The sequence below is a fragment of the Rana temporaria genome, chromosome 7 (genome assembly GCF_905171775.1).
Source record: "Rana temporaria chromosome 7, aRanTem1.1, whole genome shotgun sequence".
Lineage (NCBI taxonomy): Eukaryota > Metazoa > Chordata > Amphibia > Anura > Ranidae > Rana > Rana temporaria.
Genome location: NC_053495.1, coordinates 39,729,861 through 39,757,560, shown reverse-complemented (window position 1 = coordinate 39,757,560; position 27,700 = coordinate 39,729,861). Strand labels below are relative to the sequence as shown.

Sequence of the window (27,700 nt, the reverse complement as noted above, 5' to 3'; positions counted from 1 at the left end):
TGTTTTCGTTATTGAAATATTGGGTTCCATAAGTACAATTGTAAGTGAATGGTGCGTAATATGTTACAAGCACTGGAAGTGGAAAAAGGGTATAGTGTTATAGACCTTGTGTGCTGTGTGCTTTTACTTTCAGGCCTGTGGTTGCTATGCAATCTTTCTTCCAAAATTCCCCAAGGTTCCATTTTTCTGGGTGGCTCCATCCCTTAATTCCTTAAGGGGGCTCCATCAAGTCACCCATGTTTTCATCAAACATAGTTTCACTTAAAAAAAGATACTCACACACTGGGGCAGCTGAAACATGGACTGATTATTGGTATAAATTGACTTCCTTAAACAGTATGGAAAATCCAGTCATGCACCTAGTCATGTGAAAAACATATTCTAAAACCCTAAAATTAGTGTAATAAAATATAAGCAGCGCTGTAAACAATGTAAGATAAAATATCCGTTTTCACAGGTATTCAAAAATAATGCTAATGTCCATAAACATCACCATGTGACAAAAGTGAATATGTGCACAAATTCCAAAATATATATATAAATGTGTTTAAATATTAATTAAATATAAGTCCAAAAAACACATCAAGTAGGTTTGTGAAAAAATAATGATAATAGCTTCCAATCTTCCACCACACCCGGTGTCAGTGAATCCTCTCCCGTCAGATGCAAAATTCACTAACTCAAATTGCCTTACACTCTCGTGTTCGGCGTGTGAACGTGTACAAAAAGACCTCACTGGTAGGTATAGCAGATAATTCCAGTTCCAACCACGTCACTGCCAGAAAGCTCCACATGTAAATAAAAGAAGTGCTCAAAATAGCGTGATATCGTAAAATCAGTTTAATAACACACTTGAATCTTCAAATAATAAAGTGGAAAAACAGTGCGCTTATCTAGTACATAAAAAGGAGCTGCAAACTCAAAATGTTTATACAAAACAAAATAACATGTGAAAAAGATGGAGTTGCGCTAATAAAAATAAGTGTCAGCAAAGTAAAAATATTCAGAAAAATGTCCAATGGTGAAATTAAGTACGTCTTCCCAAAATGAAAAATAAGAAAAAATAAAAATTGGTGCAATTCAGTGAAGAATCAGCTTCATAGGAGTGTCCCAACAGTGAGTATTGAAAACTGGATCACAGCTGTCTGAAATAACGGACCCTTACCAGAGTTTGCGATCCCAAATGGATCAATTCAAGCAGGTAGCCGTAACCTGGGCTGTACAGGGGATCTAATCCAGGACACAACCTCCCGACAGTCCAGCAGTGATGAACCAAAAAACAAAACAATAGAACTCCAATAGTGTGATATTGTATAAGGCACTAATGCATAGCATCACCAAGTGACTGGCAAAAGGACAGTGTGACAAAAAACCACCACCACAGAACACACTGGTCCTTACCAGATCCTTGATTCAGAAAGGCAAAGGACAGACGTGGGATGTGTGTGTGCAGCCAACACAGGGGTCTTCAGAATGGAGCAATCCTCAAACAGGTCAGACCACAGGCAGCAGCCTTACACACCCGGAAATGGCGTCACTTCCGCCCTGTTACCCCTGGAGACCGTGCGCAAGCTCTTGCCTAAAATATATAGCACTCACATGAATCTCAAAAAAAAAATAATAGAGCAATACACTGCACAGCAAACACACGTTCAGAGATGAACCGACAACCGAGTATATTGGTTACAGCAGACCCAAGGTGTCAACTGATCGCTCACCACCTCCCCGCTGTTCCTTCCTGGATCTCTGCTTCCTTGATCGGCCTTGATAGGTCACACGTTCACTTTAGATGGTTGCCACACAGCCACGCCCCAACATGTTTCATCATAAAAGACTTAGTCATGGGATTGATCTTGATGCACCTAGTCATGATTACCTCATCTGTAAGTGATAGCCCACACTTTCGGCTAAACAGAACATGGGGATGAGCCAAAACTGAGGTCTTTTTTGAACCAGTAAATCATTTGTCTCCAGAAATACAGAGCATACAACCCATAGAGGAGCCTAAGAAGGGGAAAGAATCTGAGTTGCCATGCCACTGGGCCTCCACTTATCTTTGGAGAGGCTAGCAGGGATCGCTGTAGGTCCCTTTTACAAACAAATATATATGTGAAGACTCTTGAATCAGCACAAATGAAAACAACAAGCTGGGTACAGAGTTACAATCAGAACTCCAAGTGGATATAAACGATAACCATGCAGACACTGTTGGGTGCTAGATCAATCAAAAACAATCAGCATGCAGGCAATGCACTCATTTATTACCAGTACCCTGGATGGACTACACATACTGCCCCACTTAAAAGATTTTTCCTATGGAGAGTCTGAGATTATATGGGTATGTGGGGGAAACACAAAGCACATTCCATATGTAGGTTCTACTTCTTGCTTAATAGTGCTACACAAATTTTCTCTGTAAGTGCCTATGTGGCTTTAATTAGCAGGTCAAAATTAAGTTACATTAATGATCATCAGCTGTTGGGGTGGGCTCCAAATCAGGGCTCAAGTCCTGCGGGAACGAGTGAGAACGGAGTCCCTGCACTTTTTTCACAGCAGGAACGCAGTTCCCTTTGCAGGACTAGAGCAGCCAAACCGCCTGAGCCAATCCTTCACTAAGCGGTGATGCCCAGCTCGAGTCACTGTCAGGGGCAGGCAAACCTTAGTAATCCTTTATGTTACTGGCCGCTTCCTGTATATGGATTCATCGGGTAGTGTGCGGGTATTCCGTCACTTCCTCGATGCCGCAATGTCTCCTGGGAGCTTTTGTCATTGTTCCCAGGAGACATTGTGGAGGTCTGCTGTGAGTTATCACGGGATATAGAAATAACTTGCTTAAAGTTCTTTCTAAATCCCGCGATAACTTGCGGCAGACCTCCGCAATGTCTCCTGGGAACAATGACAAAAGCTCCCAGGAGACATTGCTGCATCGAGGAAGTGTCGGAATACCCGCACACTACCCGATGAATCCATATAAAGGAAGCGGCCAGTAACAAAGGATTACTAAGGTACAGTGGATAAAAAAAAAAAACATGCGGTTTAGTAATTATGCATATGAGCGTATCTATTTTTTTTTTTTTTTGGTGGGGGAGTGGATCTTGGGTGGGAGTTCCAACACTTTTTTCCCCAGGACTTGACCCCTGCTCCCAATCATGTGGCCACTGTGACAGTCAATCACAGAGGTCACATGATTGTTGATCATTCCTTTCCCCATGACATTTAAATTCTTTATTTATTGGATTTTATTTCATACAGGAATTATCTGGTCCTAAAGGCTCCAACAAAACAATCGACTTGGGCAAGGAACATGGTTCACATACAGAAATAAAGTCAACAGTAAAAACACTGCAGAGAGACAAGCAAATGCAAGGTCCATGCAAACATTAGCCATAGAGTTCCTTTCGCCCATGGGGATATTTGACAAGCTTGTTTCCCATGTAACTTTTTAGTACAAACAGACAAGCAAGACATAAAAGAAAGAAAAACAGGAAAGACAAAGCTGGGGGAAAGGAAAAAAAGGGGGGGGGGAAAGAAAGCGAGTGTGTTGCTCAAGTTTAGTTGGCACAGGGAGGTCTGTTGGGGTCAAAGGTATCACCTCAAAAAGGACAGTCAAGAGAATTGCGGTTGAGAACCAAGAATATCCAGATATTTGGATGTGAAAGTAGATTTCGACCAGTAAAACCATGTTTTACCAACCCTTTCCACTCTATGGTGTGCTGCAGTCATGAACTCTTCTGTTAGATGAACTTGGCAAACCAAGTCTTAATGGAAGGTGGTGTGGTTTGTTTCAAAAATATTGATATACATGCCTTTGCAGCGTTTAGCAAATGCAGTCCCCTAGGCATTTAGAACCTTTTAAGGGACACTGGGGTGGGTGAGAATGGGCTAAAGCGGAGCTCCATCCAAAAGCGGAAGCTCTGCTTGTTTTCTTCCTCCCCCCTCCGTTGCCACATTTGGCACCTTTAGGGGGGAGCAGGTACCTGTTTTTCCCATGGCAGGGTCTCCCTGAAGTTCAGCCCCCCTCCTCCTTCCACCAGCGCCGGGTCATTGAGAAAGTGCTGTGCCGAAATTGCGGGGTACCAGGACAGATAAGCATCCTAATATTAAAAGGCAGCAGTTTCAGTATTTGTAGCTGCTGATTTTTTATGTTGGGGGGGGGGGCTGGAGTTCCATTTTAAGGTGTACATGTAGCCAAAACTTTTATTTTAGTTTTTGATAGCATTGGAAAGAGTTAAATGCCCTATCAGTCATTTTGTTTTGCCATCTGTCCCATTGGAGAGATTTTTCTTCCCTTCCTGTCCCACAGATGTAATAGGAAGTGAGAGGAAATCTCTACAAAGTGACAGCTATCACTGGAAAACGTGTCCCCAATAGAAGATTTACACTCATGTTCTGTTCTTTTAACATCTGTAGATTTTTGGATTTTAGAATAATTTTCTATCTCTGTGACAATGGTCCTCGGGACTAATAGAAATGGTAAATGTATCTAGCAGGGACGCAGACTGCAATAAAAACTTGACAGTGGATCTAATCCTTCTCTACTAAATCCAAAAGTAAAAAAAAAAAAATGACTATGCATAAAAGTTAAGGTAAATATGGCAGGACTGAAAATCCATTGTAGCTTCCCTTTAAGATTTTGTATTTCTAGATACAACATTTTGTGTAGTGTTATTCTGACATCTCACAACTGTTTATTTTGTTACCTGCCCATCAAAAATCTGATTGATTTTAAAGCAAGTTGATGCTTGGGATGAAAAACGTCTCTCCCTGTAAACATCTTTCTCGTTCAGGATTCATTCTAAATATCATTGTGAACTTTTGGCATTTCATACACATTCTTTCAGGAAGCCGTTCTCACAAGTTCCCCACTGATGATTGATTGGAGGGATGCTAGCTCCAATACCTTCCATCCCACAACAATAGGCAATGCACAATAGGCACAAAGCCCTACTTGTCCTATTATTGAGCGGGGGGGATAATTGGGGTCATAGTACAAGAGCAGCAAACAGGTGACTGAGGATAAAAAAGGCTGAAATGCACAAAATCTATTACCCAAAATAATATTTTGTAGACCTTGTACCTCATATTTATTTTCCCAAAATTTGTACATTGAAAGCTGTCTCAGAAGGGCCCTAAATATTTTACATGCTCAAACATTTATGAAATAAGTGGGGCACTATATACATAAATGTTGCAAATTGCAATAAATATGGTATGAGCAGCTATCGTAGGTTTTTAGTTAACGTCTAATTCCAAAGTTCCAGAGTTTAAATTTAATTCTAAAATGTAGCAGCACGTCTCCAGTAAACGAAAATGAATATATATATATATATATATATATATATATATATATATATATATATATATATATATATATATAGGCTAGAATAAGACTTTAGAGGAACTCTGGAAACTATACTCAAAGCTTTGTTTTAAAGGCCACATACTTGATGCAGAACAATAGTCATGGTGAAAATATCTTGGTGTTTGTATGTCTCAGCACATTGCTACTTTTTCATGCAATACTTGTACTGATAAGTATAGCTTTGGGGGTTAAAGCTTTAATTTAATTTAGCTTTGGGGGTTAACCATCTTAAGAAGATGGTTAACAGTTAGGTTACATTTAGAGGCAGGGGGTTACGGTGTTAAGGTATGTTAAATGGCTAGGTTAAAATGAAAGCAGAACCTAAAGGGTTTGTAAAGGAAATATTTTTTTTATCTTAATAGCTTCCTTTACTTTAATGCAGTGCTGTTTTCATGTCCTCATTGTTCGTTTTTGCTCTCAAGTTGCTGTAATTCTTCTCTGATCTCAACACTTCCTGGTTGTCCGTTTCCTGATAATGACAGTACTGGGAGCTTTCTCTCTGTGGTCACAAATCAAGGAGGTGTGATTACTGTGTGCCTAAAACTCCTCAGCATCAATCAGTTTTGTTTTCCAAACCATCACTGCCCTGTATTGGCTCTGTGGCTCTGTACATCACAGAAGCAGGAAACAACAATTCCAAAAACGAAACTAGAAACTGCAGGTACATTATATGATTGATTTTTATCTATTTTTAATCATTTTTAAAAGGAATCAGTTAACTATTATGTCTCTATACCCTGTAAACAGTCATTTCAGAAAAAAAATAAAAAATTCCTTTACAACTCCTTTAAACAAAACTTAAAAAAAAAATGTAATCGAATGTGGAAAGTTTAGAACATCAGCTGTTTTTTGACCACCAGGGAGACTTCCCTTTTACTTCTTGTCCCTGTGTTAAGATATCAGATAGTATAAATAACACACAGACATTAACAGTACTGTTATTTATTGCAACCAGTAAAAAAGTGTAAAAAAAAAAGTTAGAGATACAGATATGGGGGGTAAAGAGGGAAAAGGGGGGTTGAGAAAGGGGAGAAAGGTTTGACTCGCCACAGCAATGATAATTAAACTACCTCGTAGATCGAGAAGGAAATGGTCCATGTCAGGTGGTACAAAATGTGTGAACCAGGGTTCCCAGATCTTGTGAAACTTGGACATTTTTCCTATCAATTTTTGCCATCAATTTCTCACGAATTAGTGTGAAATGTAGCTTTAATCATTACCTCTTTTAAGTGCAGAGCATGGGACAGCCATGCTTTTCTATTGTTTTTTTTTTTTTTGTGGTTGTCAAAACATGGGTTATACGGTGCATCCGGCAAGTATACACAGCGCTTCACTTTTTCCACATTTTGTTATGGTCTTATTCCAAAATGGATTAAATTCCTTATTTTCCTCAAAATTCGATGAACAATATCCCATAATGACAACATGAAAGAAGTTTGTTTGAAATCTTTGCAAATTTATTAAAAATGTAAAACGAAAAAAGTACTATTCTTACCCCTTGAAAATGTCCACATGTTACAACCAAAAACATAAATGTATTTTATTGGGATTTTATGTGAAAGACCAACACAAAGTGTCACATAATTGTGAAGTGGAAGAAAAATGATAAATGGTGTTCAAAGTTTTTTTTACAGATAAATATGTGAAAAGTGTGACGTGCGTTTGTATTCAGCCCCCCTGAATCAATACTTTGCAAAACCGCCTTTCGCTGCAAATATTTTTGGGTATGTTTCTACCAGCTTTGCACATCTAGAGAGTGACATTTTTGCCCATTCTTCTTTGCAAAATAGCTCAAGCTCTGTCAGACTGGATGGAGAGATCACAGTACCGCTCCTTCTTCTAGCAGAGACTAAGGCCTCGTACACACGATAGGTTAAACTGAGGACAACGGTCTGATGGACCGTTTTCATCGGTCAAAACCGATCGTGTGTGGGCCCCATAGGTTATTTAACCATCGATTTAAAAAAAGCCAACTTGCTTTAAATTTAACCGATGAATTCCTAACCGATGGGAACAAAAACGATCGTTAGTAGGCACAACCATCGGTTAAAAATCCACGCATGCTCAGAATCAAGTCGAAGCATGCTTGGAAGCATTGAACTTAGTTATTTTCAGCACGTCGTTGTGTTTTACGTCACTGCGTTCTGACACGATCGTTTTTTAACGGTGTGTAGGCGCGACGAACCATCAGTCAGCTTCATCAGTTAACCGATGAAAACGGTCCATCGGTCCGTTCTCATCGGATGGACTGATCATGTGTACGCGGCATAAGTCAGCCTGCAGAGGCAACAGAAAAGTAAGCAGGTAGTTTTGGGCCCAGTATCCTCTGCGAACTGAATACCATGGAGGTACTTTGCGAAGTAAGCATTTGAATTTAAATATAAATAATTTATTTAAAGCTTGAATTTATATAATTTAATTATTATGAATAAACAAATTTTTCTTGGATTCTAGAATTTCAAAGAGTTTCAATAATGTATACACCCCCATGTGTCAACTACGGATCAATATTTGAATTTGTAACATGACAATAAAATGCACAGGTACACTTTAAAATAACCACTGTAGTGTAATAATCAGTTCTAAATTTTGATTCTATATTTTTTTACATACCCAAAAATACTTGCAGCAAAAGGTGGTTTTGCAAAGTATTGATTCAGGAGGGCTGAATACAAATGCACGTCACACTTTTCACATGTTTATCTGTAAAAAAAATAATGAGCTAGTAGGATGCATACTAGCTCATTATGCCTTTGTCTTGCAGGGTGTTTTTTTTTTTTTGTTTTTTTTGCAGATGGTTTACTTCCTCTTTAAACACATGGCAATTTCACCGCCTTCTTGTCCAGGCCAATTTTTAGCTTTCAGCACTGTCGCACTTTGAATGACAATTGCACGACCATGCAATGCTATACCCAAACAAAATGTTTACAATTTTTTTGAAACAGATAGAGCTTTATTTTTTGTGGTATTCAATCAACACTGGGGTTTTTTATTTTTTGGTAAACAAATGAAAAATGATCAATGATTTGTTATAACATTTTGTAAATAAATACGTTTTTTTCACTGATGTACACTGGTGAGGCTGCAATGATGTGCACTGATAAGGTGGCACTGATGAGGAGGCACTAATATGCAAAACTGATGCACACTGATTGGCAGCACTAATATACAGCACTGATCATATGCATCGATGATAGGCGGCACTGATGGTCAGGCTTTATGGCCACTGATAGGCGGCAGTGATGGACACTTATAGGTGGCACTGATGTGCACTGATGGGCACTCATGGGAGGCACTGATGGGCAATGATGGGCACTGATGGGGGGCGACACTGATGGTCATCACTGGTGGGCACTGGGGGGGCATCACTGATAGGGCTGTGTTGATTATCAGTGCAGATTCCCCCCGTCAAGAGAGCCACTTATCAGGTTTCCTCTACTCACGCCCTGTCAGCGTGAATAGAGGAATGCCGGTAACCAGCACAGCAGTGATCAGCTGTGATTGGACACAGCTGATCACATGGTAAAGAGCCTACGTCATAGGGGTCGATTCACGTACCTTTTACGGCGGCGTATCTCCAGATACGCCGCCGTAATTTGAAATCGTAATTTGCATATCGATACGCCGATTCTCAAAGGCAGATACGCTAAAAAAATAGGCTTCCTCCGCTGACGTAACTTGAATGCGGCGGCGTAGAATTGTGTGCAATATTACGTTGGCCGCTAGGGGCGCTTCCGTTGTTTTCGGCGTATAATATGCAAATTACCTAGATACGCCGATTCACAAACGTACGTGCGCCCGGCGGTAGTTTTTTACGTCGTTTGCGTAAAGGCTTTTTCTGCGTAAGGTTGCTCCTGCTATTAGGAGGCGCAGCCAATGTTAAGTATGGACGTCGTTCCCGCTTCGAAATTTGAATTATTTACGTCGTTTGCGTAAGTCATTCGCGAATAGGGCTGAATGTAATTTACGTTCACGTCGAAACCAATACGTTGTTGCGCCGAACTTGGAAGCAATGCACACTGGGATATGTACACAGACGGTGCATACGCCGTCCGTACAAAAAGTCAATCACGTCAGGTCATCATACATTTGCATAAAACACGCCCCCCTTCCACATTTGAATTATGCGCGCTTACGCCGGCCCCATTTATGCTACGCCGCCACAACTTACGGAGCAAGTGCTTTGTGAATACTGCACTTGCTCCTGTAAGTTACGGCAGCGTAGCGTAAATACGATACGCTGCGCCGCCGTAAGAAGAAGCGCACGTACCTGAATCTACCCTACAGGCTTTTTACCATGATCAGACATGCGGTGTGTCAAACATCATGTGATGTCCAGTCAGAATGGGAGAGCCGCCACCCATTTGTCATTTTGCTATAGGCTGGGCAGGATGTGGTTAATGCGGAATGTATGTTCTTTTAGTAAAGAACATAAATTTTTATGCATAATGTTCCACTTTAAATGGACTCAGGCTAATAAATCTGCACTGGGGTTTACCTCTTGGAACATTTTCAGGAGGGCACGTTACTCCAGTGTTGGTGAATGCAGCAAAGGCCTTTAAGTCCAAATTCTTAAGCCTTAATGAAGGAAGGGTGTGTTTGGCCCCTGAAACGTAATGTATTTTTTCTGCTATGAATTAATTTCATCATTAAATTACCCTGGACTTTTAAACACTTGCTTGGCACTCTCATTTGATTGTATATATGTGGATTCTATCAGTATATGGCCAGCTTTATTCTCTGCAGGCTAGATACCTAAAGGTTTTTTTTTAATGACAGAGTGGCTTTAAGTCTGACAAGTACTGTAAATAACTGAGGACCTGCCCATGCGACAATACAGAATAGTGCCAATCAGATAGGACACAACCAAAATTCCTCTTAAGACAGGAAACCTTTTTGCTTATCTCTAAAGCCCCATACATGCCAAGCACCATAGAAACACAGTGCTTTAAAGGAAATTTACAGAAAAATAAAGCCAAACTAAATCCTATTTATAAATTGGTGTATTTCGATTTAAATACATATTTGAGACTCTTAAACTGACTTGGACTTCATTCCAGAGCCATGTAATGTATATTTACAGAGCATGAAGCACTCTACCAGTGTACAAATTGCCACACACGGGGGCCAGTCCTTTCATAAAACTGCTACATTTAATATTTCAAATCTTCCAGCAGACATATGGAAAGAATCATATCGGGTTTACAGGCAGAAATATCCAAAATATTGTTTGAAGCAAATGTACAATAAAACCTATAGAGAGATATCAACTGCAAATGAAAACGTTCTGGAATTCTTTCTGGTGCATTTTAAAAAACAAACAGCTGTAATTCATATTACATCCATGTTAACCAGATATCGGCTTATGGATGGCTATAGAAAGAGTTACTACTCTGAGCTGCTATAAGGAAATGTATTAAAAAATAAACTTAAAGAGGATCTGCACTTTGCTGCAAGGTCAGCTAATTAAATCCGGGTTCCCCACTTGTATAAATCGCTGCACGTTCTTGAAAAAGAAAAGAAAAAGAAAATAACTGAATGATATACCTACCTTACCCCCATCTTCTGCATTGCAAGTTATCACGTCACTGTCCTTCCTGACAGTTTCCTAGGGAACAACAAGTACCCCATAGGCATGCCCACAGGGTGTACCAGGCACACCCTAATCATCTAGAGCAGTGGTCTCCAAACTGCGGCCCGGGGGCCAGATGTGGCCCTTTGCTTGCTTTTAACTGGCCCTTGGGGTGCTATTTTATTCACTAACAACAATGAAGGGCACAATTCCTCCCAATGACACCAACCATGGGGCACAGTTTCTACCAATGACACCAACAATTGGGCCCAGTGACACCAATGATGAGGCAATTTTTTTTCCAATGACACCCACAATGGGACCCACTGATGGGGCACAATTCCTCCCAATGGCACCAACAAAAGGGCCCAATGACACCAATTAAGGGGTACAATTCCTCCCACTGACACCAATGATGGGGGTTTGCTTACTCCCACTGATGCTGGGACATTTTGTACTCGGGATGGCCACAGTCCGGCCCCCCTAAAGTATGAAGGACAATAAATTGGCCCTTTGTTTAGGAAGTTTGGAGACCCCTGATCTAGAGCATATTAGCATTATTGCTTTGTGTGCCAGTGGGGAGATGGAATAGATCTCCCTCTTACCCACTCTGCCATAAGAAAAGTGCTTACAGGTACTTACTTCTCTTTCCCTGTGTCAACGAGGAGATTAATGTACCGGGACAATATACATATAGACACATATACACACACGTGTGTTTGAGCTTTGGGGTGCACACCCTAATGCAATGGGCTGTGCGCACCTATGGAGTACCCCAAATTTCACAAGATAACACTCCAACCTGAAAGAGCTGCTTCTCATACAATTTGGGTTGCTTTACATTCCAGAGGATCTCGCCAGAGAGAGCATGAGGTCAGGAATTCAGCCAAAAAAATGGTGATGTCAAGCCCTGAAATGTGGAAGAAAAGGCTAAAGTATGTATGTAATCTAGTCTCTTTCCTTAGGACTCTTTTATACTCACGGTGGAGTGTGGTGCCCTCTGGAGAGCTAGCCGTGTTCAAGTCTCTTAACCGCTTAAGCCCCGGACCATTTTGCAGCTAAATGCCCAGTCCAGGTTTTGCGATTCGGGACTGCGTCGCTTTAACAGACAATTGCGCGGTCGTGCGACGTGGCTCCCAAACAAAATTGGCGTCCTTTTTTCCCCACAAATAGAGCTTTCTTTTGGTGGTATTTGATCACCTCTGCGGTTTTTATTTTTTGCGCTATAAACAAAAATAGAGCGACAATTTTGAAAAAAATTCTATATTTTTTACTTTATGCTATAATAAAAATCCCCCAAAAACATATATAAAACATTTTTTTTTCCTCAGTTTAGGCCGATACGTATTCTTCTACCTATTTTTGGTAAAAAAAATCGCAATAAGCGTTTATCGATTGGTTTGCGCAAGATTTATAGTGTTTACAAAATAGGGGATAGTTTTATTGCATTTTTATAAATTATTTTTTTTTTACTACTATTGGCGGCGATCAGTGATTTTTTTCGTGACTGCGACATTATGGCGGACACTTTGGACAATTTTGACACATTTTTGGGACCATTGTCATTTTCACAGCAAAAAATGCATTTAAATTGCATTGTTTATTGTGAAAATGACAGTTGCAGTTTGGGAGTTAACCACAGGGGGCGCTGTAGGAGTTAAGGATCACTGTGTGTGTGTTTACAACTGTAGGGGGGTGTGGCTGTAGGATGGACGTCATCGATCGAGTCTCCCTATATAAGGGATCACTCGATCGATACGCCGCCACAGTGAAGCACGGGGAAGCCGTGTTTACATACGGCTCTCCCCGTTCTTCAGCTCCGGGGAGCGATCGCGACGGAGCGGCTATAAACAAATAGCCGCGCCGTCGCCCCGGATCGCTCCCCGAGGGGACCCGACCGCCGCACGCAGCGGAGGGGGTCCCGATCGGACCCCCCACCCGCTAGAAGGCAAGGGCGTATATATACGCCCTTGTACCTGTCCGTGCCATTGTGCGGACGTATATAGGCGTGCGGCGGTCGTTAAGTGGTTAACCACTTCCCGACTGCCGCACGCCGATATATGTCGGCAGATTGGCACAGGCAGGTAAATTGGTGTACCTGTACGTCCCTTTGAATTTGCTGCCCAGCGCCCACCGTGTGCCTTGGGAGTGTGCTCGCGGGTCCAGGTAACTTGATGTTTGCCGGTGGACCGCAATTGCGGTCAGGAGAGGCAGAACGGGGAGATGCCTATGTAAATAAGGCATTTCCCTGTTCTGCCTAGTGACATGACACTGATCTACTGCTCCCTGTAATCGGGAGCAGTGATCAATGTCGTGTCACCAGTAGCCCAGCTCCTCACAGTTAGAATCACTCCCTAGGACACACTTAACCCCTTCCTCGCCCCCTAATGGTTAACCCCTTCCCTGCCAGTGCAATTTACACAGTAATCAGTGCATTTTTATAGCACTGATCACTGTATAAATGACAATGGTCACAAAATAGTGTCCAAAGAGTCCGATGTGTTCGTCATAATGTCGCAGTTCCAATAAAAATCGCAGATAGCCGCCATTACTATTAAAAAAATAAAATAATAAAAATGCCATAAAACTATCCCCTATTTTGTATGCTTGTAATCCAGGGGAAATTACTGTACTTTTTTATTTTTATTTAGTAGTATGCAACATACATTGAAAGGGTAACTTCACAGAATATGTGATACCTGTACTTGTTTTTTGGTCTGCATGGAGAAAGCATGGCTTTGCTTTAACCACTTCCGTACCGTAGGACCTCATATGTTGTCCTGGACTTTAGTGGGGGATATCTGAATGATGCCTGCAGCTATAGGCATCATTCAGATATCATTTTCTTCAGGCGGTGATTCTGTGCACCATAAGAATGATCAAAGCGGCAGTTTTGCCGATTGATCGTTCTTATAGGCAGCAGGACGTACCACCCTCCCGCCGCCATCCGGTGCTTCTCCGGGATCTCCCGTGCCATCGGAGGCCCAGGGAACGAATCGGCCATCGCCGGATGGGGAGGATAGAGATGACCGGTGACCAGATGGTCACCGGTCATCTCTATGACCGTCGAATTCCCGGGCGCGACATTATGACATCACACACGGGTACCCGGAAGTAAACAAAGCCGCAATCGAGGCTGAAAGCATGAGATCAGTAATTTTTTTTCCCGATCTCATGCTTTCCAGCCTGGAGGAGAGATGTGGAGTCTTTTTGACCCCGCATCTCTCCATAAAGAGGACCTGCCACACACTATTCCTATTACAAGGGATGTTTACATTGTAATAGGAATAAAAGTGATAAAAAAAAAGTGTAAAAATAAGTAAATTTTTGTTTTAAAAATGTCGCTGTCCCCAGAAGCTCAGGCTCAGAAGCGAACGTGTACATATGTAAATGCCGTTCAAACCACACATGTGAGGTATCGCCGCGTGCGTTAGAGCGTTAGAGGGAGAGCAATAATTCTATAACTAGACATCCCCTGTAAATCTAAACTGGTAACCTGTAAAAAAATTAGAATGCAAAATAACATCAAAAAGGGAACCTACCAACACCCCTGTATGAAATAGAAAAGGAGAGAATCCCCTAGGGTGGGGCTTTACCGGTAACAGCTCAATTAATCGAGAGAAGTAGTAGTAGTAGTAACAGTTTATTACACAGTAAGTACAAAAATATAAATATTAAAATCAAAATAGATGGATAGGTGCATGACTTGTCCACAGTGGTTCATTCAGGCCCTACGCATTTCAGGACTTTGTCCCTTCATCAGGGGCCAATGTCCGTGTGGAGTCACACTGTATATGACACAAATTAACATGTTTTAAAAATAATGCATAATTACTTTGAATTACATATCTATACAGAACAGGAGAACACAAAAACTGCACATCATACAAATCATACCCGTCACCATATGTGAGCCAGCAAGCATCCAGGCAGTGACAAACGAGGCCCATAGCGGAAGTGTCACTCCTAAATAAGCAGAAGAATATATGTATAAATAGGCATATTTCTAATAATCTCAGGAACTATTTTGAAAGATTATTAGAAATATGCCTATTTATACATATATTCTTCTGCTTATTTAGGAGTGACACTTACGCTCTGTGCCTCGTTTTGGCACCCTTGGGCTTGCTTGAAGTAAGAAAGGTGACCCTATCCCGCTGTGTGCCCCTTTTTCTGTTAAGGGGCCCCGTTAAAGCCCCACCCTGTTTTTTTTTCCTTTTCTGTAAAAAAAATTAACGCGTCACCTATGGAGATTTTTAAGTACTGAAAGTTTGGCGCCATTCCATGAGTGTGGGCAATTTTAAAGTGTGACAAGTTAGGTGTCTATTTACTCGGCAAACCCTAACTTTTAATGCTTCTTATTTGGTTTCTTTTGGTCCCTTAAATATACCATTGAATGCGTTCTGCTATTTCTTTTTATAAATGCCATAAAAATACCTGTTTATCCTGCTAGATATCTTGCCAGCTGATAACTTCCTGTGCAGTGTGCCTGTGCTGCACTGTTATCAGTTACATTGTTCCCAGCTCCATGTCATGGAAAAGAAAGGAGAGGGAGGTGTTCTGTTGTCTTGTCCTAGGGTGACAATGCTGCTCCTCATTAGATACAGTACAGTGACAGGATATGTGTTTAATTATTAAGGACACATGTGCCTGTCTATGGCCAACCTATGATAAACATGTTATAGAGAAGTGGTCAACAAAGACGTATCATTTGTCTCAAGCTAATCTGTCATGAACTGTGTAATAAAGAGAGGCAATGGTGAAGGGAAGTAGAGACCCTGTAAGGAAATGGTTCAGGAGAAGACAAGCAAACACAGATGAAGTAGTGTCCCCAGATAGGAGCTGAAAAAAAAAATCTAGCATAGGACTGTGATGGAGACGGGTTGTAAAACACGGCCATTAAAGTGCAATTTGTGTGAGACTGTTCTCCTGAGAAAAGTTTACCTACTGCTCACTGCAAACAACATGAAAGGAAGGAAAGCCTTTCAACAGCTGTTCAGGACTTCAACTCTTCTGTCCACTTTGGTTTACAAAGAAGAATAGGAGGACAGAAGAAAATTGTGAGCTATGCCCTAAAGAGGGCCTGTCACCAGGTGGAGAATAGCATGCTTTTTATGTCATCATCAGACCAAAATTAACATAAAATAAAAAAAAAACAATAAAAAATGACTAGTTTTGTATTTGATATATACACTATCAACCAACCAGAGTGTATTAGTAAACTGAAAGAAATCTAGGTATGGATATGTTATATATACATAGTTATATTGGTCCAGCTTAGACATACCATAACCGGCAGATGCCCCTGGCAGCTCAAAAACATTGTAGTAGACATGGCTATTCCAGTGATCCCATACTGAGCAGCTGCCCTGCTGCATTTTGAACACAGGAGGATGCTCACTTAGTACAGGTGCCATTCAAAAAATGCTTTGCATTTTATCAAAATGGGCTGGACCAATGTAACTGTAAAAATATATATACTTATAGCTAGATTCACAAAGAGTTAAGCCGGCGTATCAGTAGATAAGTCGTCCGTCAATGGGGCTGGACGTAATTTACGTTCACGTCGAAACCAATAAGTCCTTGCGGCATACTTTCGAGCAATGCACACTGGGATATGTCCACGGACGGCGCATGCGCCGTTCGTTAAAAACGTCAATCACGTCGGGTCATGGATTATTTACATAAAACACGCCCACCTCTTCACAATTTGAATTAGGTGCGCTTACGCCAGCCTATTTATGCTACGCCGCCGTAACTTAGGAGTCAAGTGCTTTGTGAATACAGCACTTGCCTCTCTGACTTACGGCGGCGTAGCGTAAATACGATACGCTACGCTGGCTCAAAAATATGCCGCCCTACGTGAATCCAGCTAATAGAATTTATCTTTCAATTGGAACTAAACCTGCTAATTTAAACTGGAACTAAACCTTCCTCCTATCCTTTTTCAGCCAAGGAAGCTGCCATCCTAGCCTCTGTATGACCTGCAAGTTCTGTGGTGCTGCACATGTGTTCAATTCTGACACCAGCCATATGATTGTTTGACAGTTGAGAACACAAGCCAATGTGACAATAAGTATTCCCAGCATGCCGGGAATATAACTGTTTTTTGAAACTGTTAAATCAATGGGTTTAGTTCCGCTTTAAAGAAGAACTAATCCCATCAATTTAACTGCTTCCTAAAACTGAATGCCATGAATGATAACATTTGGTTATGCTTTCAGCCCAACTCTCAAGCCCTGTACACACGGGCCAGAATCTCGTCAGGAAAAATCTGTTGTTTTTTCTGACGAGATTCTTGGCAAGAATCTCTTGCCGCCCAAGTGTACAGACACTCTTTTCAAAAGAACCGTGGTTCTTTTGGAAGGCAAGAACGCAGTGACGTCATTGCGTACGACAAACATGCACTCGTCACATTCGATGCCGTCGCCGCCATCTGGCTGCACCCTACCTATGCCTAGGAAGCTACCGCGCATGCGTCAAAGTCATTTAGAGCATGCACGGGTTTCCACGGCGACAGGTAAGTATACACACTCTCGGGTTTCTTGGCAGGAAAACACCGCAGAGAATCACAAAGAGAAAATAGAGAACATGTTCTCTATTTTTCTCGTTGAGATTTTAGGCAGTTTTCTTGACGAGAAACCTGAAAGCCTCGTACACATGTTCGGTTTACTCGGCAGAAAGCTTTGCCAGCAGTTTTCTTGCTGGTTCTTGCCGAGTAAACCAAGCATGTGTGCGAGGCTTTGGTCCATCAAATGGGTGATGACATAACTGCATTAAAATAAGACTAAGATGGCCAGTTTCTTGGCTGCAAAGGATAGAAGGCTTTAGTTCCACTTTAACCACTAGAGGACCAGCCGCCGCAGGGAGGTTGGCTCCCCTGAGCAAATCACCATAGCTGTACATTGGTCGCTTTAAGACCAGTTGCTGCGATGTCCACTGGACACCCGCGATTGCTCCTGAGAGAGACAGAATGGAGATCTGTCAATGTAAACAGACAGATCTCCGTTCTGTCAGGAGAGAGGAGGCGGATCTCCTGTTCATACTAAATATGAACAACGATCAGTCTCTCTCTCCAGGCAGTCCCATCCTCCCACAGTTGGAATCACTCCCTAGGACACGCTTAACCCCTTAATCGCCCCCTAGTGTTAACCCCTTCCCTGCCAATGACATTTATACCATAATCAGTGGATATTTTTAGCTCTGATCGCTGTATAAATGTCAATGGTCCCAAAAAAGTGTCAAAAGTGTCCGATGTGTCCGCCACAATGTCGCAGTCCCACAAAAAATGCAGATCACCGCCATTACAAGTAGAAAAAAAAATAATAATAAAAATGCCATAAATATATCCCCTATTTTGTAAAAACTATAACTTTTGTGCAAACCAATCAATATATGCTTATTGCATTTTTTTTAACAAAAATATGTAAAAGAATACATATCGGCTTAAATTGAGGAAGAAATTCTGTTTTTATATTTTTTGGGGGGATATTTATTATAGCAAAATGTAAAAAAATAGAACAAAAAATAAAAAATAAAAAACGCAGAGGTGATCAAATACCACCAAAAGAAAGCTCTATTTGTGGAGAAAAAAACAACTTCCATTATGTTTGGGTACAGCGACGCAGTGCCGAATAGCAAAAAATGGCCTGGTCATTAAGGGGGCAAATCCTTCCGGGGCTGAACTGATTAATGTACACGGGATGTTTTATAACCTCTCCTGAATGATTTAACTTGACAGATAGTAACCAGTGTTGCCAACCGTCAGTATTTTTACAGGTGGCCAGTAAAAAAACAGGCAATTTTCTTCTGCCAGTAATTGCCAGTAAAAGTAAAAGGCTGCCAGCAAAAAATATGGCTGTGATGCTCGACTTGGTCCGGAGCCGGCTGAGACCTCCTGAGTGCCTGCTACAGTGTGATCGAGCTGCTCTGGCGGAGGTGGTGCCTTAGCATGTCGTGTGATGTCATGGTGCAATGCAGTCAAGCCGTAGCGGCTAGAGCCTCGTGTGTAAGCCTCATATGGAAGCAAGGCAGGTTGGGACCGGGACCATCAGTGCTGTTTAGACAGGAGTGGACTGCAGGGACCACTTGGCCTGGAGAGAGACTGTCACTGGGTACGTGTACATGTCGGGGAGGTCTCATCATTATCTATGCTGCTACACGCTGCTGTAAAGCCTCGTACACACGGCCGAGGAACTCGACGTGCCAAACACATCGAGTTCCTCGGCCAGTTCAGCACTGAAGCCGCCGAGGAGCTCGGCGGGGCGAGAGCTCCCATAGAACAACGAGGAAATAGAGAACATGTTCTCTATTTCCTCGCCGAGCTCCTCGTCGGCTTCCTCGGCCGAAAGTGTACACACGGCCGGGTTTCTCGGCAGAATTCAGCCAGAAACTCGGTCGGAAGCTGAATTCTGCCGAGGAAACTGGTCGTGTGTACGAGGCCTAAGTGTCACTGTGAGAGTAAATTTTATGTGTGTGTGTCGCCCATTCTAATTTCTTGCCCTCCTGCCTCCTGTCCCTGAGCTACTTTTTGTAACTTTTGGAAATGCCAGCAAAAACTTGGCTGTGCCAGTAAAATGTTGGTGTTGTGTCAGTAAATTTCAATTTGGTAGGTTGGCAACACTGATAGTAACCAACATTTCAAAATGTCCGTTTACATGCAGCGTTTAGCCGTGTTTTGTGTTTAGAAGCGTTATTTTTTTCAAATAGTCAAAAAAATTTAACGCCTGTGAACGAAACATGGCTAAACACAAGTTACCATTTCAAATGCCTCTGAACATTGGTCCTGAATGCATTTTTTTGCTTTCCAAAAAATGCTTTTACACTCAACTGTCTGAAAAGGACTATAAACAACCCTGTGTACATGTACTGATAAGATAAAATGGAGGAGAGTTCAGGGGCAGCTGGAAAAAAAAAACGCCTGCTTTCCCAAAACATTCAAGGCATACATCTGTTGATATCAAGGTTGCCAATGTGCTTATGTCAGCTCTCACCTAAATTTTCAAGCCCTCAAATAGCTGGTGTCACAGATGATCACATGTGCAGCTCCATACCATCTGCAGATCTAAATAGAGGCTAGGATAGCACCTTCTTTGGTTGTAAAGAATACAAGGGTTTAGTTCTGCTTTACGTCCAACTGATTTTCATTGCTTACAATAATCTGCACATCAACATTTCTTTCAACACTGAATAAACTTATGGACCTCTCCTATTCCCTAATGTCAAAAAAATAAATGTCACCAATATGACTCTATAAACTAATGGTGGTTTTACAACAAGCACTATAAGACATATGTATAACTCACTCGTCATATAGGTTACAACCAGAAAACCCAAGTATTCTGACATAAGAATAGCTAAAAAGTTTAAGCTAGAAAGTTTATATCCTACACATAAGGATAGCTGGATCTCACGGATCAACATTCTACTCCCATGCTGAATTTTTGTATCATCTGGGGTATAATAGAAATGGCTGTACAATGACATAGAATGACAGATGTGGTCATAATAAGAACAGATGTTCCATCACATTTACTGGATATCCATGAGCGGGACAATCAAGTAAGGTACCTTCACACTATACAGAAGGATTGTCAGCTCAGACCTGAAACAAGCTAATCTGGGCAGAAATCACTGCTCCCCATGTAAGAGCATTGGTTCCAGCAAAAAAACGTTTGTTTGGATATTCTGTCATTTTAATTGTATTACTAAAGCACTTGCATTTGGCTGCAATGAAGGATAAAGAAGATATTTTGTCAAAATTGGCATCTATGTCCTGACTTGCACTATCTGTACACAAGGAGATCTGATGGTTTAAAACAAAACAATTGGAAAAATTAAATCTGCTTTAGTGTAATGCCTCAGCAGACTAGTCCCTTGAGGTCCCCTAGTACAGGCATTTACTGGTCAACATTCATATTTTATGAGAATCATGTATCTCATGTGTCATGCAACTAATCACTATGGGCCAGATTCACAAAAGAGATACAATGGCGTATCTCCTGATACGCCGTCGTATCTCTGAGATACGATTGTCGTATCTATGCGCCTGATTCATAGAATCAGGTTACGCATAGATAGCCCTAAGATCCAAGAGGTGTAAGTGACTTACACCGTCGGATCTTAGGCTGCAATTCTAGGCCGGCCGCTAGGTGGCGATTCCATTGCGGTCGGCGTAGAATATGCAAATGACTAGTTACGCCGATTCAGTTTCCCTAAAGATACTTTGCGTAAAACTAAGCATGCCCTCTAGGTGGTCTAACCAATGTTAAGTATGGCCGTCGTTCCCGCGTCGAATTTTTAAATTTCACGTCGTTTGCGTAAGTCGTCCGTGAATGGCGCTGGACGCCATTTACGTTAACGTCGAAACCAATGATGTCCTTGCGACGTCATTTAGCGCAATGCACGTCGGGAAATTTTAGGGACGGAGCATGCGCAGTACGTCCGGCACGGGAACGCGCCTAATTTAAATGGTCCCCGCCCCATTTGAATTAGGCGGGCTTGCGCCGGGCGGATTTACGATACTCCGCCGCAAGTTTACATGTAAGTGCTTTGTGAATCAGGCACTTACGCTGTAAACTTGCGGCGGTGTAACGTAAATGGGATACGTTACGCCGCCGCAGCGTAGCCCATTTCTACGTGAATCTGGCCCTATGTTCTAAGGACTAACGCCAGGGATTTTTTTCAGAGGGAACTTGGTGAAACTCAGTTCCACCACCTCTTGCTCAGACCCTTTGGTGCCTGATCACCACAATCACTTGTAAACACAGAAGTTTGCACTCTGTATGTAATGCAAATCTTGGTATTTAATGCCCCTTTAATACCCTCCTACTGTTTGTGAAATTTGACTGACCACACCCACTATTTGATGTGATTTGGAGGGTGTGTGTGGTTGGAGGGGTTTTGTGGGGTTGTGGTTAAGTTCCAGCACCTATTGTTTGAGAAAAAAAAGCCCTGACTAACGCTAACATACACTGCTTAAATTTAAATCATCCACATTTCAAGCTGTGGGTGGTCCTGAGAGTACCAGCAGCTCGACAAAAGTCAATTTTCAATTGACTTCTGTTGAAGTAGTCGAGTGGAAAATTGTTGGCCGAACAGCAACTGCATCCTATCAGATGGAGTCACTATTCAGGCATTCAGGAGCCTCCGGTCCCACCGGTTGCTAAACACAATAGCCAGCAGGAGAGATCTTTAGCATGGATGGAGGAATAAATTGATTTCTCTCATCTAGCCCACCTCACTGAACCAGAGAAATCTACAGGTGTATCTTTAGGATCTGACATGTGTAATATCATGGAGTGGGAGGTGTCAAAAAGATAGACAGGATGCAATTACTGTGCTTCACAGACTACACTTCACAGTTTCTTCATTATTCATCTTTTAATAAGTCCTCATAAAGATGTCATCATGTAAGATGTAAGATTGTAAGCTCTAACGAGCAGGGTCCTACGATTCCTACCTTATGTTATAAAGCGCTGCGTAAACTGTCTGCTCTATATAAATCCTGTATAATAATACAAATAATATACTTATACAGTACTGTGTGATCAATCCCATGTACTGGCAGTAAGATTATTATTATGCCACAGATATAACTTCTATGACATTAGTAGACAATCAGCATTCAGCATAGACTCCTGAATGGCGCTAAATAGCTAAATAAAATATGAATCATAGCCCCCACCTAACACACCAACAGGTTCTGAAATAATGTTGATGCCATTTTATACAAAGGGAAGGAGGGGTAGCATTTTACTGCTGTCAATTCAGGTGAATGGGATTTGTGACAGTAATTATGCACTTTATTTCAGCTTTTATTTGTATGATATTTCACTTGCTAGTAGATAGAGTTTCATATTACCTAATAGTTTGAGATGTCTCTCAAGTACATTGATACTAATGTTGGCCATACACTGCTCAAATTTGCAGGCTACTGAATTGACCCAAGTTCTAGCCATTGCTGGCCCTATAGGCACAACCTGGCTTGAAAAACTTTCATCTGAAAACTGAAGAAGCTAGGGGGGAAATTACTGGCTGAAAAGTGACTGTAGCCAATGAGAGGCAGGAACAATATCCGCCAGGGGAAATTTCTTTATTCATGTTTTTTAGCATGGAAGGGAGAACCTATGTTTAGCATTCAGCCCACAGAAAAAGTGGAATCTAAGGCCTCGTACACACGATAGGTTAACCAGAGGACAACGGTCTGAAGGACCGTTTTCATCGGTCCAAACCGATCGTGTGTGGGCCCCATAGGTTATTTAACCTTAGGTTAAAAAAAATGGCAACTTGCTTTAAAATTTAACTGATGGATTGCTAACCGATAGGTCAAAACTGATCGTTAGTACGCACAACCATCGGTTAAAAATCCACGCATGCTCAGAATCAAGTCGACGCATGCTTGGAAGCATTAAACGTTGTTTTTTTTCAGCACGTCGTTGTGTTTTACGTCACCGCTTTCTGACATGATCGTTTTTTTTTTTAACTGATGGTGTGTACGCACAACGGACCATCAGTCAGCTGCATAGGTTAACCTAGGACAACGGTCCTTCAGACCGTTGTCCTCTGGTTAACCTATCGTGTGTACGAGGCCTAACATGTATGGCTAGCCTTAAATAGAGGGCCACTTCACCCAAAAGTGATATTTAAGTTATCAGTGGAAATTAGTGAGTTCAGTTCAGTTCATGTCCAACAGCTATAGATCTCTGCCATAATTCCAGCTCTGTTTCTGCACACCCAGGAGTCTGGGGTGTTCCTGCCAACCTGTGTGTGTTCCTGGTTCTCCTATTTGGAAGACCACCCATAATATTGATTGCAGGCGTGCAGACCTAGGAATTCAAGTGCAGATCTTTCACCAAAAGAGCCCCCAGTGTGATAGCTAAAACTGTTGGATGCTGTAAATTTCCAGCATCTACCAAAAACTGAAATATCAATTCTGGGTTCTTTTTAATAGCTTGCCAGTGTTACATTTAAAGAGTATCACAAAAAATGTCAGTACACTTGTTTACTCAGTCACTAAAGTCAGCGTTTTAGTAGTCTAACAGAAAGAAATGTTTGGATTTCAATATGATGTCATAATGGGTGTCTGAGATGATATCATAATGCCTGGACAATGCTGTAATTTCTTAAAGGGGTTGTAAAAGTTTTTTTTTTTTTCTAAATAGGTTCCTTTAAGCTCGTGCATTGTTGGTTCACTTACCTTTTCTTTCTATTTTCCCTTCTAAATGTTTTTTTTTCTTTGTTTTCTTTTTGTGAATTTCTCACTTCCTATTCCTCCTCAGTAAGCTGTTCTGGCTGACTAACCCCCGGCCAGAATGGCTCGGATGATGGGGGCAAGCTTACTGAGGAGGAACAGGAAGTGAGAAATTCAGAAAAGGAAAAAAAAACATTTAGAAGGGAAATTGAAGGAAAAGGTAAGGGAACCAACAATGCACTAGCTTAAACGAACCTATTTAGAGAAAAAAAAATCTTTACAACCCCTTTAAACACATTAGATGAGACCATGCATTGTTCTGTTTTTCAGCAAACCTTTCTTGATAAGGAGTTACTGAGACCTTCCTTCAGGCACCTCAGGCCCCATCCATTCTTGTAGACCCACGGAGCCTACACCCTCAGCATTTCTTAGCAGTTCTACCAGTAAATTCTTATACTGTAAGAGGGAAGGATCCAAACAAACCCAACACGCACAAAAACACATCACTAAAAGCATGCATGGGATGGCACTTCCAGGTTGTGTGTTTCATGAAACATGATACATGCAACTTGCATGGTAATCTGAATTTTTTCTTACCCCTTAAAATAAAACTGGAACTTTGGTTTGCTGGAGCTGTTATGCCCATATCCCCTCCTCGTCATCCTGGAAGGATTCATTTGAAGATCCACCAAGGTGTTAGCATAGGAATGCAGAGAAGAAAGACACATTACAAACAAACAAAAACTCATTGTGCGAATACCATCAGTAACTAAACAAGACATTCCCGTACTTTACCCAACACAAACAGAATGTTTTCTATCTTTTCCTCCAAAGACCGATAATGTTTTTAGGCTACAGGTTTGGTTTCAGAGATGTTTATTTGAAGGAGAATAGAACGTTGCATGCAAGATAAAAAGAAAAAACACCTGTGTAGCCAAGAAGAAAAGGCTTAAAGTGTGTGTTATAGGCACAGGTTTCCTTTATTGTCGATCCGCTGCAGGGCATTTGTGGAAGATATGTTGTGAGGAGAGGGCAGCCTTGTAATAAAGATCTCATTGACAGACACTTAACCTTAAATCTCCCATCCCAACTTGTGTTTAATGACTGGTGCCCTGCCTTGATCCCAGAGGAGTCTTCAAGTAGGGGCCAACCTGATGGAGAATGCAGATGTGGCATTTGACATCTCGTCTCCAGATTGTATAACAATTCAGCAAAGCCTTTAGCTCAGATCCTCAATTGTATTCTATAGCCAACATTTTACAGAAAAAAAGGAAAACAATGGAAGTAAATGTTGCCATATTGTCATCCTACAATGAACCCTAACATTTTGCTCTGATGCAGTCTTATAATGTCCTGTAGCACTATATGGTATATGATTCTATGATGTCCTTCTTTCCTAGGTATTGTGCAGTGATATTGACATTTGACATCCTGTAACATTATTTACTGTGCATAGACACATATGTACAGTACTGTATGTCCTATATGTGTGTATACTGTGCTGTGATACTGCCATTTAGCCCTATTGTACTACATAATGGGGGCTGATTCAATATCCTTTTTTTTACCGTGCGCTGTGGTCAATCATACAATATATTGTTATATATTGTGCTATTATACAGTCATATGTTGCCTTTAATCCACTATATATATATATATATGGCATATACTGTATATGATATATATTATGTGAAACCAAGTGCTCCTACATTGAAAGACAAAATTGCTGAATGTCTGAGAATCATCAGCACCACTTCCCTTAATTGGAAATTATATAACAAAGGACTAAGATATGGGATTTTTAAGGTGCCAAAACACAAAAACACATAATATATTAAACAATATATGAACATTTTATTAGAAACATCTAAAAATGCCCATACAATATATGGAACACATACAACTGATGGGATCTCTACATGTTTCGCAGGCAGTGCCTGTTAAAATTTCTCCCGAGGAAGCCATCATTGTGGCGAAACATGTAGCGATCCAATCAGTTGCATCTGTTCCATGTATTGTATGGTTATTTCTGACAACAAAATGTTGATTTTTAGATGTGTCAAATAAAATGTGGATATATATATTTTTTTAAATTGTGTGCTTTTGTGTTTTGGCACCTTAAAAATCACATATCTTAGTTCTTTGTTATGCAGGTGCTCCTACATGTTACAAATAAGGGAATCCCATCCACTAATAAATAGGTCCCTGCACTCAATAACTATTTACAAATTATATAAAGAAGAAATAGGTGGCAAACAGGGACCAGTATAAGGTATTTCCTTACGCCATTTACTTGTATACATTTATCAGATTGCAAATAAAAAAACTATAGGCACATGTATCCCTACCTTCTTTTTTAATGAAAAACTGACAATGTTGTCAAAAAGAGTACACAAGGCCAGTCTTCCCCTTATATCCAGACCCTGAATCTTACTATAATAAAATGTCATACCTAAGCAGCTAATCAAGCAATCCAGGAGTATAATTCATCGATTAAGTGCTTCCCAAAAGTCATACTGGAGTAAAATATATTGTACCAACTCAGCTGTGATATGTCTGAGATATCTGTTAACACTGGCTGTTGAATCCTAAGAACTCTCTATTACTAAATACTGTGCAATCCCAGAATATCTTCAATCCCATATACTTTTCTCAATAAATTCTCATAATTATACTTGTTTTGATATTTATCTTTCTGATGATGTCTTGTATGATTACATACCATAAATACTGTGCTGTGATACTCTCTAAGGTTTCATCTAACAATATATAGTATGCTCTTATGCTGATCTATTAGATCCTCTACTATATACTGTCTGTGCTATAATATGGTCCTATCATATGATGTCAGGTACAGCCATATGTTTTGATCTTATACTGTCCTATGATAATCGTATTGGTATTGTAAGGCACAAAAAGGACAAAGTATTGACTTTTAATATATTGGGAAAACATACCATGAGCACAAAAAACATTCCACATGATAATAGCCTATGAGCCATTCTGAATCAGTATAAGAAGAGAAAAGGGGAGCACTTGTACAATCATGTGCTGGCATATGATATGTTGTACCATTATATACTGTGCTGGGATATAGTCTCATGAGGTTCTCTACCATGTATAGAAAAGAACATCATAAATTACAACCATATACAGTGGTTTTGTCCTTCACTATAAAAATCTGTGCTGTGATATAGTCTTATGATGTCTATTATTATACACTGTGCTATCAAATAGTCCTATTTTTTTAGTTTATTTTCCAAAATGCTTTGCTCTCTGGGTATTCAGACCAGTTTATCTGCTTTTGGAGCAGATGGTGAGTTAGCCATTTTGGACATAGAATAGAATATATTTTTTGGGTACATTTTTTATGTTTAATCTTATTTTATAAAAAATTATTTAGAAGAATACAAATTGTGTGAAAACATCTTAGGCCTTGTACACACGATCAGTCCAAACTGATGAAAACTGACTGATGGTCTGATGGTCTGATGTGCCTACACACCATCAGTTCAAAATCCGATCGAGTCCAACGCGGTGACGTAAAACACAACAACGTGCTGAAAAAAACGAA

General features: G+C 40.9%; 1 protein-coding gene across 4 annotated transcripts in view; it reads right to left on the bottom strand.

The window, feature by feature from the left end:
• Positions 1-27,700, bottom strand: part of ERC2 (ELKS/RAB6-interacting/CAST family member 2) — a 1,210,774-nt gene that overhangs the window by 250,590 nt on the left and 932,484 nt on the right. For all 4 annotated transcript variants that reach the window (XM_040359253.1, XM_040359254.1, XM_040359255.1 and 1 more), the window contains one exon: positions 24,724-24,789. In XM_040359253.1, the coding sequence (XP_040215187.1) occupies positions 24,763-24,789 (27 nt within the window). In that variant the 3' untranslated portion in view covers positions 24,724-24,762. The remainder of the gene's footprint in view (positions 1-24,723; positions 24,790-27,700) is intronic.